This window comes from Platichthys flesus, chromosome 16 (genome assembly GCF_949316205.1).
Source record: "Platichthys flesus chromosome 16, fPlaFle2.1, whole genome shotgun sequence".
In the NCBI taxonomy this organism is placed as follows: domain Eukaryota; kingdom Metazoa; phylum Chordata; class Actinopteri; order Pleuronectiformes; family Pleuronectidae; genus Platichthys; species Platichthys flesus.
The window spans coordinates 22,328,793-22,344,580 of NC_084960.1; the positions used below are offsets into that span (position 1 = coordinate 22,328,793).

At 39.0% G+C, this 15,788-nt stretch overlaps 1 protein-coding gene across 4 annotated transcripts in view; it reads left to right on the top strand.

Moving 5' to 3' along the window:
- The window catches only part of septin12 (septin 12), a 59,911-nt gene extending 44,876 nt beyond the window's left edge, over positions 1 to 15,035 (top strand). For all 4 annotated transcript variants that reach the window (XM_062407908.1, XM_062407911.1, XM_062407909.1 and 1 more), the window contains 8 exons: positions 4,878 to 5,006; positions 8,716 to 8,797; positions 9,357 to 9,494; positions 11,229 to 11,346; positions 11,650 to 11,745; positions 12,081 to 12,177; positions 12,836 to 12,887; positions 14,045 to 15,035. In XM_062407908.1, coding sequence (XP_062263892.1) covers positions 4,878 to 5,006; positions 8,716 to 8,797; positions 9,357 to 9,494; positions 11,229 to 11,346; positions 11,650 to 11,745; positions 12,081 to 12,177; positions 12,836 to 12,887; positions 14,045 to 14,141 — 809 coding nt within the window. In that variant the 3' untranslated portion in view covers positions 14,142 to 15,035. The remainder of the gene's footprint in view (positions 1 to 4,877; positions 5,007 to 8,715; positions 8,798 to 9,356; positions 9,495 to 11,228; positions 11,347 to 11,649; positions 11,746 to 12,080; positions 12,178 to 12,835; positions 12,888 to 14,044) is intronic.
- The last annotated feature ends 753 nt before the right edge of the window (positions 15,036 to 15,788 follow it).

Sequence of the window (15,788 nt, forward strand, 5' to 3'; positions counted from 1 at the left end):
TCTGAGCCACTTAGCAAAGCTCTGCACTATGGCAAGCTAATAGTCAGACCAATGGATTTTCCTTTCTTTATGTTTTCTCTTTTCATTTAAAATACCAAAATTAAAATGCAATCTACAATTGCTATCCTTCATTGTGTGTATGTCTGCATGTGCGTGCGTGTCTATGTGTGTTTGCGTGCCATGTGCATTACTATGTGTGCGTTTGTAATACATATTGTTTCATATTGAAATAGGAAGTGAGACTGTGTGATAAGGAAGTGGTTTTGAGAACCCCCGGCTGCGTTGTGCATGTGTTAAAGACAAACTCTGACTGAACTCCAAAGGTCAAGTCTGAATTAAGTATAAATATATATAATCTAATGAAATACACAATCCGTTAATGAAAATATTTTCTATTTGAATAACAGCAAACTAATTTCAGATCATTCCTTCGAAAAGTCTGAAACAATCCTATATTCTTGTACCTTTAAGGTCATATTACGAGCAAGGTCAAATCACTAACTCATTTTTAAGTTCAATTTAAGAACTGTTTTTCTCTAAAAAATGTAATTTGAAATTTGACCACCCCCCTGCACAAGTCAGATGAGGATGAACACTTAACGTTGCTGTGTTGTCTCTGATGCTTCCTCCACTGCCTCACTTTGGTGGAAGGCAGGTGAGCCAACAGATTGCATGGTAAAAAGTTGAGAAACAGCCATACATATGTTTATTAATCAGCGGTGTAAAACTCCAAATACTTCTACAAGCTGCTTCTCAGATGCTTTGGTGTTACAACCGAGAAAGCTTCTAGGGGTAAGGGTACCAACATAGAATAACTGCACCCTAGACAGGGCATCGGTCACCACCTTGTCAGATCTCTTTGTTTGTTTAATCACAAGGTTCCCCTCTTGAGCTCAGCAATGAGCCACTGGTTGTGATTATACATGCGTGCTAAAAATGCAAGTAGGTTTTAATCGGTGTAAACGACCAAAGGCAAGTCAAAACCGCGGCCTGGATGCACAGATAATCACCTCTCTCTACACTGAGAAACGTGCAGACAGGGACGAGGCAGGGACTGGTAACAGTACCAATACCTTATCACCTACATTGATGTGGCGAGCTACCATGGAACTGTCAAACTGGGCTTCGTCTCTGTCTGAAAATTTGCAAGTGCTTCTCTTGCAAAGGAACGAGCCTGTGGTGTAATCGTTTGCGGAACCTGCTCACATAGTCCAAAACACTTGTTTTTGTAGACAACTATGTTGAAAGGAATTTATCTTTGAAGTGCTGTCAGACGCCAACGAACAGTGGTACTGAAAACCAAATCTGCTGGACTGAATCGTAATGATTCCTGCACTGCCTCCTGCTGTAAAAAGCCAAAATGGAATAACCTCATCCCAGCTTTTTCCCATTTTTAAACAAATTTACAAATCATGGATTTGAAAGTTTGATGCCAACATTCCAAGGGTTCCTGTTGCTCCGGGTGGTAGGCTCTCGAAACGCTGTGTTGATTGTATAAGGATTTAAGGACCTGTTTGAACAGTGTGCGAATTTGTTTTTTCCTGTTAACTCACGCACGTGGCAGGTTAGGTAATAGTTACTGACATCAAACTTTAAGCCTGGCCTGAAAAAGTGTTGAGTAATGAGTAAGTATGTTTTGGTTAGCCCTAAATGGCCAGCCCACAGGCTTAATTGAGCTAGAACACAACACATGCTGACAATAAACGAAAGGCACATCATTTGGCGAATTACCCTCCAGTCAGCTATCAGTGATGACCATGTGCACATCAGAACATCATTATCTACAAAGTAGCTTGGTGATTCCTATGTGCGTTGCTTACTACTCACCACCACAGCGAAGCATTTTGGTAGGTCTTTGGAATGAGCCACAGCTGGCAGCTGAGGCCATTCCGAAGATGATGTGTCCTGCTTTGATATCATCTGTCAAATCTGTCATAAATTCTCTGTCGTATAAATCTCTACAACGGGTGCGCTTAACTATGCATGTAGGGCATATAGGCTGTGCAGTGTAAACGTACTGCTTAACACTTTGAGGGCAGGAGTCACTTGTCCTCCAGCAACATCATTTGTCATTGGCAACCCCACTGATGGGCAAGGCTGGGCGTAAGGCAACAGGGAACACACCAGTGACAAATTTAGACTGTAAATGCACAAAATGCAGTGGTCGCAGGATGTAACCCATTTCAATACCAATGAGTACTGTAGCAACATGTAAACTGCTCGAAAAACAGAAAAACTTTAGATTTATTACAGACTAAGAGCATTGATCACCTGATTTGCAGATCAATGACACTAAACCATTCAGACTAGACTTAACTAAACCAATGTTTTTTACGGTTTTCGCTCATTCATTACACATTTAGTTGTCAATGCAGTGCTTTGCGCTTTACCAATATACAGTTTACGATCACATGTCCAGTATTGTTGCAAAAGAAAAGCTCTCTTCTTTAGCAGGTGTTTTATTTGGGCTACTGTGATTTTCAGAGGAAGACAAGGGATATCAAACCTTGTTAGAAAGCACATATTCATCGGCCAAGACAGAATAATAATTTCACTTTCTACTCATTTAAATATAAAACTATACGCCCTGGCAAGGTTTTCCTGAACTTCCTTAAGCTACATTACATGCAGCACACTATTTATCAAAGAGGCTTCCCTTATCCCAAGCAAACTCTACATAAGTTTGGGTTGAGGATTTTCTGTGATTTCAAACTTTGTGTATATAGGCCTCTGGCACAAATTCATATGTGTATTGAATAGCAGCCTTAACCTTCACATAATCAAGACTGCCCTGTAGAGAGTGTTCTGCCATCACGTCCTGCGCTTTACCATTGATGTCTGGACATACCAGACATAGGAACGCCTATTCAGTGCAGTAACATCTGGTGTCAGAGGATTTTCTGGGTCTTCCTGACTGAATTTACGCCAAACTTAATTTGGGGTTTCTCCCTCTGGGCTGACTCCAGGCAGCGTGCCCCATACCTGCAGGCTGAACAGGCTGAAATAGGGTTGGGGCAGAAGCAAGCCCTCATCCTAAACCCTGACCCTACTCACTAAACTGACGGTTTCACACAAAAGAACATGGCTAACTAAACTAAACCAACCTTCATATAATAAAATACAGTCAGGTTTCCAACAATAAGGCCTAGTGAAATAACAAAGAGTCTGGGTGAAGTGCACAATAACAATAAAGACAATAACCAACTAAACTATAGCCCACCAAACAAACCCTTAATCACAGAACATGTGCCTCACAAATTAACATTCATCAACAATCCTAGAGCAAACCAAGTCTCGATTACAAAACACAGTTAACATGACACATGAGAGGCACCGAGGCAAACTGATCAAGTGAAATTAATTAATATCTATATATATATATATATATATATTCTCAGCCACAGGGACAAGGGAGCGTGATAGGCTGCTGGCAAAATTGCAGGAGGAGCCAGCTACAACTGTGGAACACTGAGTCCTAAAGCCAGTGGGTGGTGCAGGGCTACAGATACCCTTGAGGTGTGTAGGGTGGAGGAGTGGTTCACCTGTGGGAGAATAAAACACACTGAAGTATTCTGCAATCGCCATGAATTCATCTTTCCTTCATATCATTTTTTTTTTCAAATGTTGGATTTGGGAGGATCTCATTTAATTCAAAAATAGCCATTTTAGTATTCACGCAAATCACTCAGGCACTAAACAATCAGGCTAATGTTTTTACTTTATGGGAATTAATGAATATACCCCGGAATTGCCCCAAATTATGTTACAACCCAGTATGCGTTTAGAATTAAGGGATGCAACACAGTGCTGATTTACCTGGAAAAGTGGTCTTTTATTGTAGGGAAAAATAAGATTCACATAAGCAATACTCACCAGCATTGAATAATATGAGGACCACAGGTTTATGGGCAGGGTGTGACACAAAATCATAAAATAAGTTAAAAGCAAAACACCTTCCTATACTTAGTCTCTACTCCCGTACTAATGAAAAATAACTAAACTGAACTATAGCCCAAACAAGAACCCCTTTACCATTGAATTATTGACATTGCTAGTTAACATTCACAAAATATTATAATGAGTATGTCAACATCCTGTTCCGCGAGAGATAGAGTGGCACAGAGAAGGACTAATCCCATTAAATCTCAGTCGCCAATGGCAACATCACACAGGGTATCTCATCCTCTTGGCCACAAGGACAAAGGAGCATCATTGGTAGCTGGTGAAATTGGAAGAGGAGCCAACAAAAATCAGGAAACACTGGATTCTAATGCCATTGGGCCTTGCAGGGCGGTGCTCTAGGAGGAATCCCCTGGATGTGCGTATGGTGGAGGATCGGTTTACCATGAGGGAGAACAAAAAAATACTTTACCACATTTTAATCAGCAGGAAGGAAGCAGCCGAGGCCCGTAACAATTGGCATGATTGTCCACTCAAGAAAGCTGTACTTCCTCGTGTCATACATGACATTACTGGCTTACTTAACTGATAGTTCAAGATGGCAAGGGTTATTTCAGGCTGATAGTGAGGCCTCTACTGAATTAAATCAAACAGTTCATTACAGTTTGAAGATTAATGAACATTTTTAATAAAGTAGTGTATTCCTGGCTTCCGCTCTTTAAAAATTCAAAATTTGTAATTTGCAAAAATAAATGTTGTTTTTCCACATTTGGGTAGGGAATTGAGATCCGATCACAAGTGGTCACTGATGACACCTTCGAAAGTAGGTGTAAACTGGTTTTGTTTGAGCTGTCAACTTTTGAACAGATCACCAAAGACACATGTTAAATCCAGGTATGAATAGGGCTTCTGCTTATAATACACACTCTGATATTCAGTTGGAGGTGGTTAAAAGCCTTTGTTTTATGTACCTGCAGGTCAGAGTGGTTTGGGGAAGTCCACACTTGTCAACACTCTATTCAAGTCCAAAGTCAGCCGAAAGTCCTGCATGCCCGACTACGCAGAGGAGATCTCCAAAACAGTCAAACTGCATTCAGTCAGCCATGGTGAGTCCATACACACACACACACACACACACACACACACACACACACACACACACACACGCACGCACAGGGAATGTTTTAGGTTTCTTGAGGCTATGAGGGATGTGGATTTGTCCCGGTATGGCTTTATAAGAGACGGTCTACCTTGAATAATATGTAAAATATGGTCATGTGTTTCTGTTCCCTGTCCTCCCCTGTCTACAACATTTACATTTGTTCTGGCCAGTGTGAAGAGGTTATGACTGATGAGCTTTCACATGCTACTTTCACATCACTTTCCTTTTTCTGCTTGTCTCATGACCATGAAACACCGCTTTGACTGCTTCCCAACCAATTCTCAAGTTTTTCACATTTTCACTATGAGAATGTAGGCAGGTAATAGCTGCCTCAATGAGAAAATGTTGCTCTCAGAGTATATAGTCCCTTTGGTTGAAATGTTCAACAGATCACACAGATAGTGACCTCAGGCCAAAATCATGAGGATTATTTAATCCTCCAAAGTCCCTACACACACACACTTATACACACACACACACACTCATAAACCATTTAATGTTTGTGTCTTCATTTCTTACTTTGTCATTAATGCTCACTCACGTCTCCTAATATATAAATTCTTCACATTTATGCTATGCACTCAAAAACACATAAAACATGAACTTCTCAGGAAAACTCTGGTCGTGTATGACAGTTAGAGAGTGCTGCTGAACACACACATTATCCCGGCAAAAAGTCTAAATATGGTCATTATTCAGAGACAAACTCCAGATCTCTTCCCATCACAATGTCTATGACCGTTGCAATCCACGAGGTTAGTGAGAGTGACAGGAAGATGTATTAAATGGGTTTAAACCAGAGTATACAAACAAATTGATAATGTTATAAGGATGATGAAGACTCTGATGAGCGTGTTACATATTAGGAGCACTACAAAAATTGATTAAAAGTTGTATGATTGAGGTTTTATCCAATTTAACCATTGACCATGTTACAAACGCCTACAAATAAAAAGAAAAACAATACAAACAAATATATACAAGTTGTTATTAAGACATTAAACATATGTAAACATAAATGCACATCTGCATTGTTTGTTCTATAAAATACAAGTTTTCGTATCAAGGCATATTATTTTCATGTGTTTTCTTTATTAAATTTAGATAAGGAGACGTAATTTAAATCTTGTAATTAAACTCAAATGAAGTCATCTTCTGGTGAGGATGTTCTCAGTCTGTTGGATTGAAGTATCAGTGTACAGGTTAAGGACATTTGGACGATGTGTTTTTCAATGAGGACTCAGAAATCCTGGCCTGACGTTCTCATACTCACAATTCTAGTCAGAATGTGAGTCTGATACCGCTCCATTGGGCTGTGATTATGGGGCGTGTTTCAACCGAACCAGAAAAAAAATCATCTTGTCTCAATTGTTAACGATAAAAAGAGAGGGGGGGGGCTACGTATTCTCCACATAGGCTTGAGTGGAGAATACCTAATTTACCCCCGACACCCGACATTTGACGGAGCAAACAGCTGAGAAGTTCTTCAACATGGATGACATTAAATTAATAATTGAAGTGGAGAAGTACAGTGAGTTGTATGATCCTCGGAACATGTTGAATAAAGACAACACCAAAAAAGACAAATGTTGGGAAGCTGTTGCTTAATGTTGGAGCAACAAGTAAGTATATGCTTGAATACTACTGGATCAACGGGTGATATTATTGGCGCTGTCGGCGGTTCAGCGTCGCTTCAGTGTCCGGTGTGAACAGCCAAGCGCCGCGCTAGGGATTAGCGCGGCGCTTTGGCGTCGCCTGCGCAGTCTCTTTTCCTCTTGATTCAATAAATGCGCTGTTGATGTCTTCTAAAACAGACTCAATGGCAGCATCTACACATCTCAGCTCTCCAGCGGCAGGCATGTTTGTTGATAACGAATTCAACCCAAGCGCACTTTGATGACGTGGTTGATTACGTTACTGTTGATCATCTGTCCATCATCGTATAAAGTGCGCCCTGACAATCTGATTGGTCGAACAGTTTCTGTTCGGGCATAATTTCCCTCCCAACGGAGCGACTCCAGACCGAACTTCCCGACCTCAAATGTTGTGGGCGGGGCTAAGTTCGTCTGGCATCCAGGCTACAGAAATCCATGTTCCCCAGACAAAATGATACAATGTCTTCAAAATCATCAGGGAGAATTGTTGCTCTGTACCACTGTGCTAAATGACAAGTCAAGAACAAATCCATTACCTGCATTCATATAATATGTCATGAGGTTAAGCTGCTGTGATTAGGATGTGAGGAAGTGAGGCTTGCCTCCACATGACAAGACTGTCAGAATGAAACTGACAGCATATAGTATATACCCTGAGGCAAACCACAGCTAACCGTTTGCTCTTTACTGAAGATCATTCTGATACATTTTTATAATTTTCTATCCGTATATGGTTACGCATTCTTTTTCCAGTAAAGATAATCATCTGTCTTGTTGAGTATTCGGTCCTCCCAGTCAAACCTCACACTTTTCACACAAGGTTTTCTAGTTGTCACCACTGCCTCATGGACGAGTAAGGTTGAGTCTCATATCCTCTCGCAACAATGCTCTTGTATCTGTCAAAATCCTAACAGTGGAAACTTCCCTGAAGCCTCAAATCTGGAGTTAGACATCTGCAGTGACAAACGCATCACTGCATATAAATCCTTTGGAAATGCAGTTGCATAACAGTGACCCTTATAAAAATGCTGTATGCGTGTTGTTGCAAAGTTGTTCTGTTGGTCATTGGTTAGGGTTAGTGTGCTGATTGAGGAATTATATATTGCAATTCATTCAATCCATTATCTGCACACATCACCTGGCTCTAATGCTCTGATAGCTAAAATCTACTGACTGCTGTGAAATACAGTAAATTCTGTATTTGGCTCTAATCGCTAGCGCGGCGGCACTTGGCTGTTCACACCGGACGCTGAAGCGCCGTGCAGCGCTAATAATATACGTTGATCCAGTAGTATTCAAGCATATACTTACTTGTTGCTCCAACATTCGCTGCAACAGCGTCCCAACATTTGTCTTTTTTGGTGTTGTCTTTATTCAACATGTTCCGAGGATCATACAACTCACTGTACTTCTCCACTTCAATTATTAATTTAATGTCCACACAAGTGAGAGCTATTACAATAGAGAACATACTCTGAACTGACCTGCAAACTTCTTTCATCCCATCACGGACTGCACAGTCCCAACCCCTGCAGGTGTCCTGAGATTAGTTAAAACTGCAAGATCATTTGAGATGCGTAAAAATAGTAGTTAGGGCAATTTAACAACACAATTAAATAGTTGAAACCCAAATCTATGCTAATGGCTGTATACTGCCTTTACTGTGTTTTCAGTGAAAACTTGTATACTTTAGTTTTAATTCCCATTCTAAACACCCTTCTTCTTACTGATTGTTTGCTTATTTGCCTTGAAATAAAGAGCATTTATTCTCTCAATCAATTTGATACTGTATGATATAGTCCTCTCATTATATTTCTAAATTAGGTAAATTTCTCACATTGGCCTGATTCTCTCTGGCCTCTTGTGTAAAACTTCACGTACCAAATGTTTTTCAATATGCTTCCCGACTGACGGATTTGACACTTCACCATAAGGATTTGTTTGATGGTCTGGTCCTGTAGACAATTGCGAATGTAACTCCCTCTGTCCTCTGTCCAGTGATTGAGGAGAAGGGAGTGAAAATGAAGCTGACAGTGATTGACACTCCAGGATTTGGGGACCAGATTAATAATGAGAACTGGTGAGTGACAATACCTTGAATTTCCTTAAATCTTGTCGCTGCTTAAATGATTTATGTAATGTCTGATCTGTTTGTAGGATTCAAATTAGAATAAGCACAAACACACACACTGTAGATTCAACATAAATCTAAACATACATCTACCTACTAATCCATATTATTGGGTGAGTCCCGAACAATGTGTAATTTTATATGGCATTCAATGCCATATAAAATGAAGGCTGACTTCGTCCCTAATTCCATTTCAAGCTACTCTTGTTGTGCCTGACAATGTCAAAAATATAGCCTCAGAATATTGTGCTGTATATGCTGTGATGAAGTGACATACTTGAGCAATTAGGAATCTTACTTCCTTCTTGAGAGCTTGGAGGGTAGCATAACATCTCATAATAAGAAATCTCAGAGTTCAAGACCCCTTATGCAGTAGTAAGAAAATTGATTTTCTTGAGGGTTTTAGGTCCTGTTGATGATGAGAAAAAATAATGCCAACCTTATGCATCTTGAAAAGAACAGAATATTCCAGGCTCTCACTAACTCTTCCCGTCACTACTCTCATCAGCTGGGAGCCAATTGTGAAGTACGTCAATGAGCAGTATGAGAAATACCTAAGAGAGGAGCTGCATGTGAACCGCAAGACGAGAATACCTGACACCAGAGTCCACTGCTGCATCTACTTCCTCCCTGCCACCGGACACAGGTCAGTATTCATTTACTAATGGATGCAGAATTACATTTCTGCACTCACCCAATTTTTCCTCTCAACATTTTTTTTAAAGAATTTCTGCGCATTATTGACTCAGTCACATATTTCACTCATAAACCATGTTGAATTATTATTAAATCGCATTCCAGAACTAAGCATGTGCATGTGCTAAGTAGGTGCAGCCTCTGTGTGCTTCTGCTTTTAGAGCTGGCCACTCAGAGGTCAAGACACTCAGAGGTCAAGACCATAAAATGTTTATAGAGAAACCCAACAGTTCCCACAATGAGCAGCACTTTGAGCAGTGTAAAAGAGGGGAGAGAAGAGAGAGAGAGATAGAGGGGTGAGAGAGGAGAGGGAGACCAAGAACATGATGAGGTATCAGCTCTGACTAGTTATAATGAAAACAATAACAGTGTAAAGATGCTGTTGATTATTAATGATAGCACCGACAGTTCATATAGTAATAAAGTAATAATAGGTATTAATGTTAATAATAATAGTAATAATAATAATAATAGTTGTAATCCTGCAGCTCTGGAGATGGAAACACCTGTAAAGAGAGAGAGAGAAAGAGAGAGAGATTATGGGAGGAAAAAAGACACATAGTTAGTGACATGTAAATAAATTAATGTTGGGGAAGAGAGACAGAGAGAAGAGGAGAATTGCTTAGTGCATCTGGGAGTTCCCCCAGATGTGTAGACCTATAGCAGCATAACTAAGGGGTGGTTCAGGACTCACCTGATCCAGCCCTACCTATAGGCTTTATGAAAAAGGAACATTTATGTTAAACCTTGAACTTAGATATGGTGTCTGACTCCTGAACCCAGAGTGGGCTCTTAATGTAACTTACTTGATGTTTAAATATGAAGTCAGTGTTATTAGAAACTAGTTTAGGGTAAATAATCTTTGCTTCATTTATGTTGTCAAGGAGATTTTACTGCTTATGGTCCAGCTACAAAAAGCAAGATAAAGGTAGACAAAACGTTTTTTTCAGAAATCAGTATGGTTTTAGCTAGTTGTTTTCTGACAATGATTAGGTTTTAGAATTAATTCTTTGCAGGGCACTTAGGTCTTACTACTACTACTACTACAACTTGGGTGACTGCATTATTTCTTAGAAGATGCCATTATAGTATGCAGAATGGAGAGACATTTTAATGATTCTCCAATCGAACAGCTTTAACATCTTATGAGGGTTTTTCTGGATCCGTCCATCAAGTAGAAGGACCAGGATCATATTTTCATCTGAGGTTATCTTTTAGTTTTGTTCTTCTGTCTCTTAGTTAATAGCATTACACAAAAACTGTGCTGGATTTCCAAGAAACCTGGTGGAAGGATGTGGTATGGGTCAGGGAAGAATCCATTAAATCTTTGGGGTGGATCCAGGAATCTTTTTTTACATTATTTAACATTGGGATGTAGGTTTTTTTTCTACATTTGCAAAAATCGGACATATTTCTTTGACTGATATTTATGATCCAATGTCGGATATAGTGAATTTATATGTGGTTTCAAGGACTTTGGTTCAGTTATGTGGTCTCTGAGTGCCCTTCAAATGTTTTCCTTCCATTAATTGTCAACAAATCCCAGGATAAGGCCCAAACCAACAATTTACCATATGTAATGTCCTAACAATGTCTAAGCGTGGCTCTTCAACCACAGTTTTACATGTAGGTTGTACAGATATTCATTGTTGTCCAAACTGATCAGAAATGTGTATGTTCCCAGGTTACGCCCCATCGATGTTGAGTTCATGAAAAGGTTGGGGAAGATAGTGAGCATCATACCCGTCATTGCCAAAGCTGACACACTCACAATTGAGGAGAGACTGGAGTTCAAAGAGAGGGTGAGGGAACACACATAAAATGCTCTGATTGTGCAACATAAAAAAATGTGATGACTTGATTTACTCAGCAGATCGAATTTGCAGCAAGATACAGGTTATATGTTTTTTGATTTACTTTGGACTTTCATAATAGATAAATATATGTAAATATATATATAAATCTATAACAAATATTAAGAATAACCTCTGAATATGGGCATATAATTGTGGCTCTGTCAGGAGTGTGGACTTTTCATAAATTGTTGTCTGTCAGTGACATACCTGTCCTATTTAACCTGTGTTTAACCTTTGACCTTTTGACAGATCAGGCAAGATTTGTTAGGAAATGGGATTCAGGTTTACCCCCAAAAAGAGTACGATGAAGATCTAGAGGAGCACATCATCAACAACAGGATCAGGGTAATGTCTCTGCACCTTTTATTTTGTCAGTTTGAGAATGTCCTCTATTACTTCTATTATTTAACTAGAGATATACTGTATACAACATTTTCAAGAAATCTAATTCAGGAAGTGACAGCAGACACAGTCCAATACCAATTTCAATATACTCATTTAAGTTTATTTAATGCTGACATTATAACCCTAGCACAGCCTGTAAATACAAAATAAACCCTTACTTTTTACATGAAGCTCATTGCTTCTACCCTGCAGCTTTTTATCTTTTCCTCATGTTACAACGAATGAATCAGTTGTCAAATAGGCCTGAGTCCGACTTTCTCGTATTGTGTGTCCAGGAAAGCATTCCCTTTGCTGTGGTGGGAACCGACAAGGAGCACCAGGTGAATGGAAACACAGTGCTGGGCCGTAAAACAAAGTGGGGAATCATTGAAGGTAAGGCTTCCCTTTCACAGTAAAACCTAATTTATGTATGAACACTAACTGGTTTCCAATGTATACAGATTGTGATCTTAATTTGGCAAAGCACATGAGTAGATGGATTGAAGCTTAGGAGAGTACAGCAGCTGCTCCGGTACAACCTGAAACTTCCTATGTAACAGACAACACATCATTAACGGACTCTGGAAGACAACTTCATGTTTTGAACTATTACTTGAACTATAATTTCTCCCATCCAGTTTCCTGTTCTATCACAGGAATGACAATCACTACTTTGTAAGCAGCAGCTAATGTATAAACAGTATATCTGCTACAGTTATGTTGACCTGCCATCACATCTATCAGAGTTGCATGTTTACCTGTATCATTCCCTTTAACCAATGTAACTTCATTAAACAAAAAAATGAATCTCAAGTGATTATATGACGTGTGTATCTATGGCTATCTTTAGGTATGAGTGTGTGTGTCCAAGAGAGAAGGAAGTATGTGTGGAATTGTCCCACCTTCTGGTTTCCTAAAAGTCTGCATTAAAATGATCCGCATTAGACATCAGCTGCTGCCTGAGTTCTCCTTTCACCAGCATCCAGAAAACTTCCGTAACACTAATCAGTTTACTTCTTAACTGCAACAAATCTTTTTTCTCTTTCCACAGTTGAGAATGTTGCACACTGCGAGTTTGCCAATCTGAGAGATCTACTGATCAGGTGAGCATACAATACTGCTACACTCGATTCTTTATTAAAATGCTCACCAGCATCCACTGGAAGGATATCATTCATCTTTACCTATATTATAAAATGGGACAGCTTTTGACTCTGCTGCCTATAACAGTATGTGTTCAGTTTAAAAAAGGCAAAACAACTGAAGTAAATGGCTTTGGCTTTGTATTTATATAGCGCTTTTCTAGTCTTAATGACCACTCAAAGCGCCTTACAGTACAGTTCTACATTCACCCATTCACACACACATTCATACAGTGCATCTACTCGCAGCACTTAGTTATTCTATGGGGGGCCATTCGGGGTTCAGCATCTTGCCCAAGGACACTTCGGCATGCAGATGGGTCAGACTGGGGATTGAATACCGACCTTCAGGTTGGAGGACGACCACTCTTCCCCTCAGCTACAGCCGAAGTTATGTCCCCAAAATCCACTGTTGGCCGCTAATACCTACTTACATCTACTGGTAGTTGGTAACTTAATTCGTAAAGGAAACCCTCAAATGTACAAGGGATATTCACCGTTTTGTCCTATATTATAGAATAGTAGAGATGGGATAATGAAAGTTGCTGGAGATGTTAAGGGATCACTACAGTTTTGTAAATGAGGGTCATGTGACAGACAGCTACTTAAGGCATACTAAGGCTGCCAAGGGCTACAATGTTTTTGAGGTGAAATAAATCCCATAACACAGTAAAACCCCAGGATCTACCTTTTGGGTAAGGTGCTGTATACATAAAATGTAATATTATTATTATTATTATTCATCCTCTCTATGACATGTATAGCAGTGTCTGGTATTCAGACAGACAGACAGACAACAGTAACACTGTCCATGCAGGAAACATCCAGGCACATATTGAGTATAGGTCACCCAAGACACATTCAATGAAGTTAATTATGTAAAATGGAGGTAATGAGTAATGAGAAGTTAAAATACTCTTATTAAACAAACACAGCTGAAATAACTTCTGTTTAGATAATAAATGCATCAAAATTACCTTTTTAACAAAAATTTTGATAAAGAAAATATATTGATTTGGAACATCAATATTTTAAAAGCTGTAAACCGGATTATAAGAAAGAGAGCAGCAAAAACAATATGGTGTTGTCTATCTTTCTGTTTCCATGTTTTTGTAAAGGTCTAATCTGCAAGACCTGAAAGAGGTGACGCACAACATCCACTATGAGACCTACCGTGTACGACGGCTCAACGAGAGCAACATGAACTTCAGCTAAATGGGACTGTCCACCAGGCCACTGGAGAATGGAACCGCTGACAAATGTGAATCAGAGAGTCAACTCTAATCTCTCTGTCGTCTCTGCTGATGCTCTGTCACATACAAAATGAAATGCAGAAACAATTTTTTTCAAATATGTTTTTCCTTTTCTCATCATGGGACCAACTTGTTCATTGTTTTTAAATGAAATATTCTATTACACAAGACATCAAATATGATTATATTTTTCAATGTGCACTTATATGTATTTCCTGGAAGGATGGAGACAGGGCAAGGGAGAGCAGGCAGAAGAAGATGGCACAATAAGAGGGAAGAAAGATCTAAATCTGCCAGCTGTATTAAATTTGAACAGACCTTATCACCTTATGTCAGCATTGGACCTCACTAAGGTCTTCCTTTTGACTTAACATATTACCTAAAGTACTCTTGAATTGACGTACTCAAACCTTGTGAGAATCAAGTCAACCCAAGTGCTGTGGAGAAGTGGATGATGTGTCCCTGGTTTAAGTTGCTTTTATAACGAGATAGCTGCCTTTTATAACTGAGCTGCATTAATTATATATGTGACTATAGAAAATATAAACAAAATGATTAGACTAATTTTGGAGGACATGTCGTGATTCAAAATGTTGCGTTTCAACATTTGTTAGCTTATTTTTCCAGTCAGGTCTCTATGTCTACAATTACATGGATAAAACTGAATATTCTGTTTATGTTTTGAATTTTTGAGAACCAAACTTGAGTCTCAGATTGTTTTTTAAAACATGTATTCCCTATTAAAGTGCCAAAACAACTGCTTGATTGAAGTTGTTATCCTCTAGCTCATTTTAAGCTAAACTAAACTCCAAAATCTTTTTGTAACACAGAAAGAATAAAACAAGTCTTTATGTCATTAGTGTTTAATCTTGTTCAATACTACGCCCAGTGGATGAATGTGCACATGGTGTTTATTCTGAGATTTACAACAAAAACTCCAAGGCCAAGTCAAACAGAACAGGTTGTTCGGAGTAACCTGTTTACATGCACTGTGTTTACTTGATTACTGTCAATTTTCATTTACAAGCATGCAGCAAATCAGTCACTAGTTTTATTAATTTTATAATAATGGCCCACTGATTTTAGCTGTGTGTCAGAATTTACCTTTTAGTATTAAACGGTGGCAACCAACTTATTTAGACTTGTGCAGGCCGCTTTGGGTTATTTTCAGTTTGTGTCTGACTTAGGGCAGGCTAAATACAAGAACAAAACTGTAATTATTACTTATCCACATGCTCCACTCCATTGTTTTTCCATTATTATTTCCAGTATGCAGTCTTTGTCAAACACATGAACAATTTCAGGAAATTTGTTTCACAAAACTGAAATATGTAGGTGTTTTTTATATTGTGGACGTGATATGATTTAAAACTTATATTCAATTATTAGTAATTACATTAAGAACTAAACAACTGCTTGCTGTGTAAAGTACACTAACCTAGTTATTTAAGAGTAAACATGCAAACACAGTCATCTGTAGCACAAGTCATGTGCTCAATATAAAATCTGAACCTGTGGACATTGACTTTAATGGACCATAATCAAATCTCATCTTCAAATTCCCTGAGCCAGACCGGACGGAAAGAGATATGCAGATAATGTAAAATTT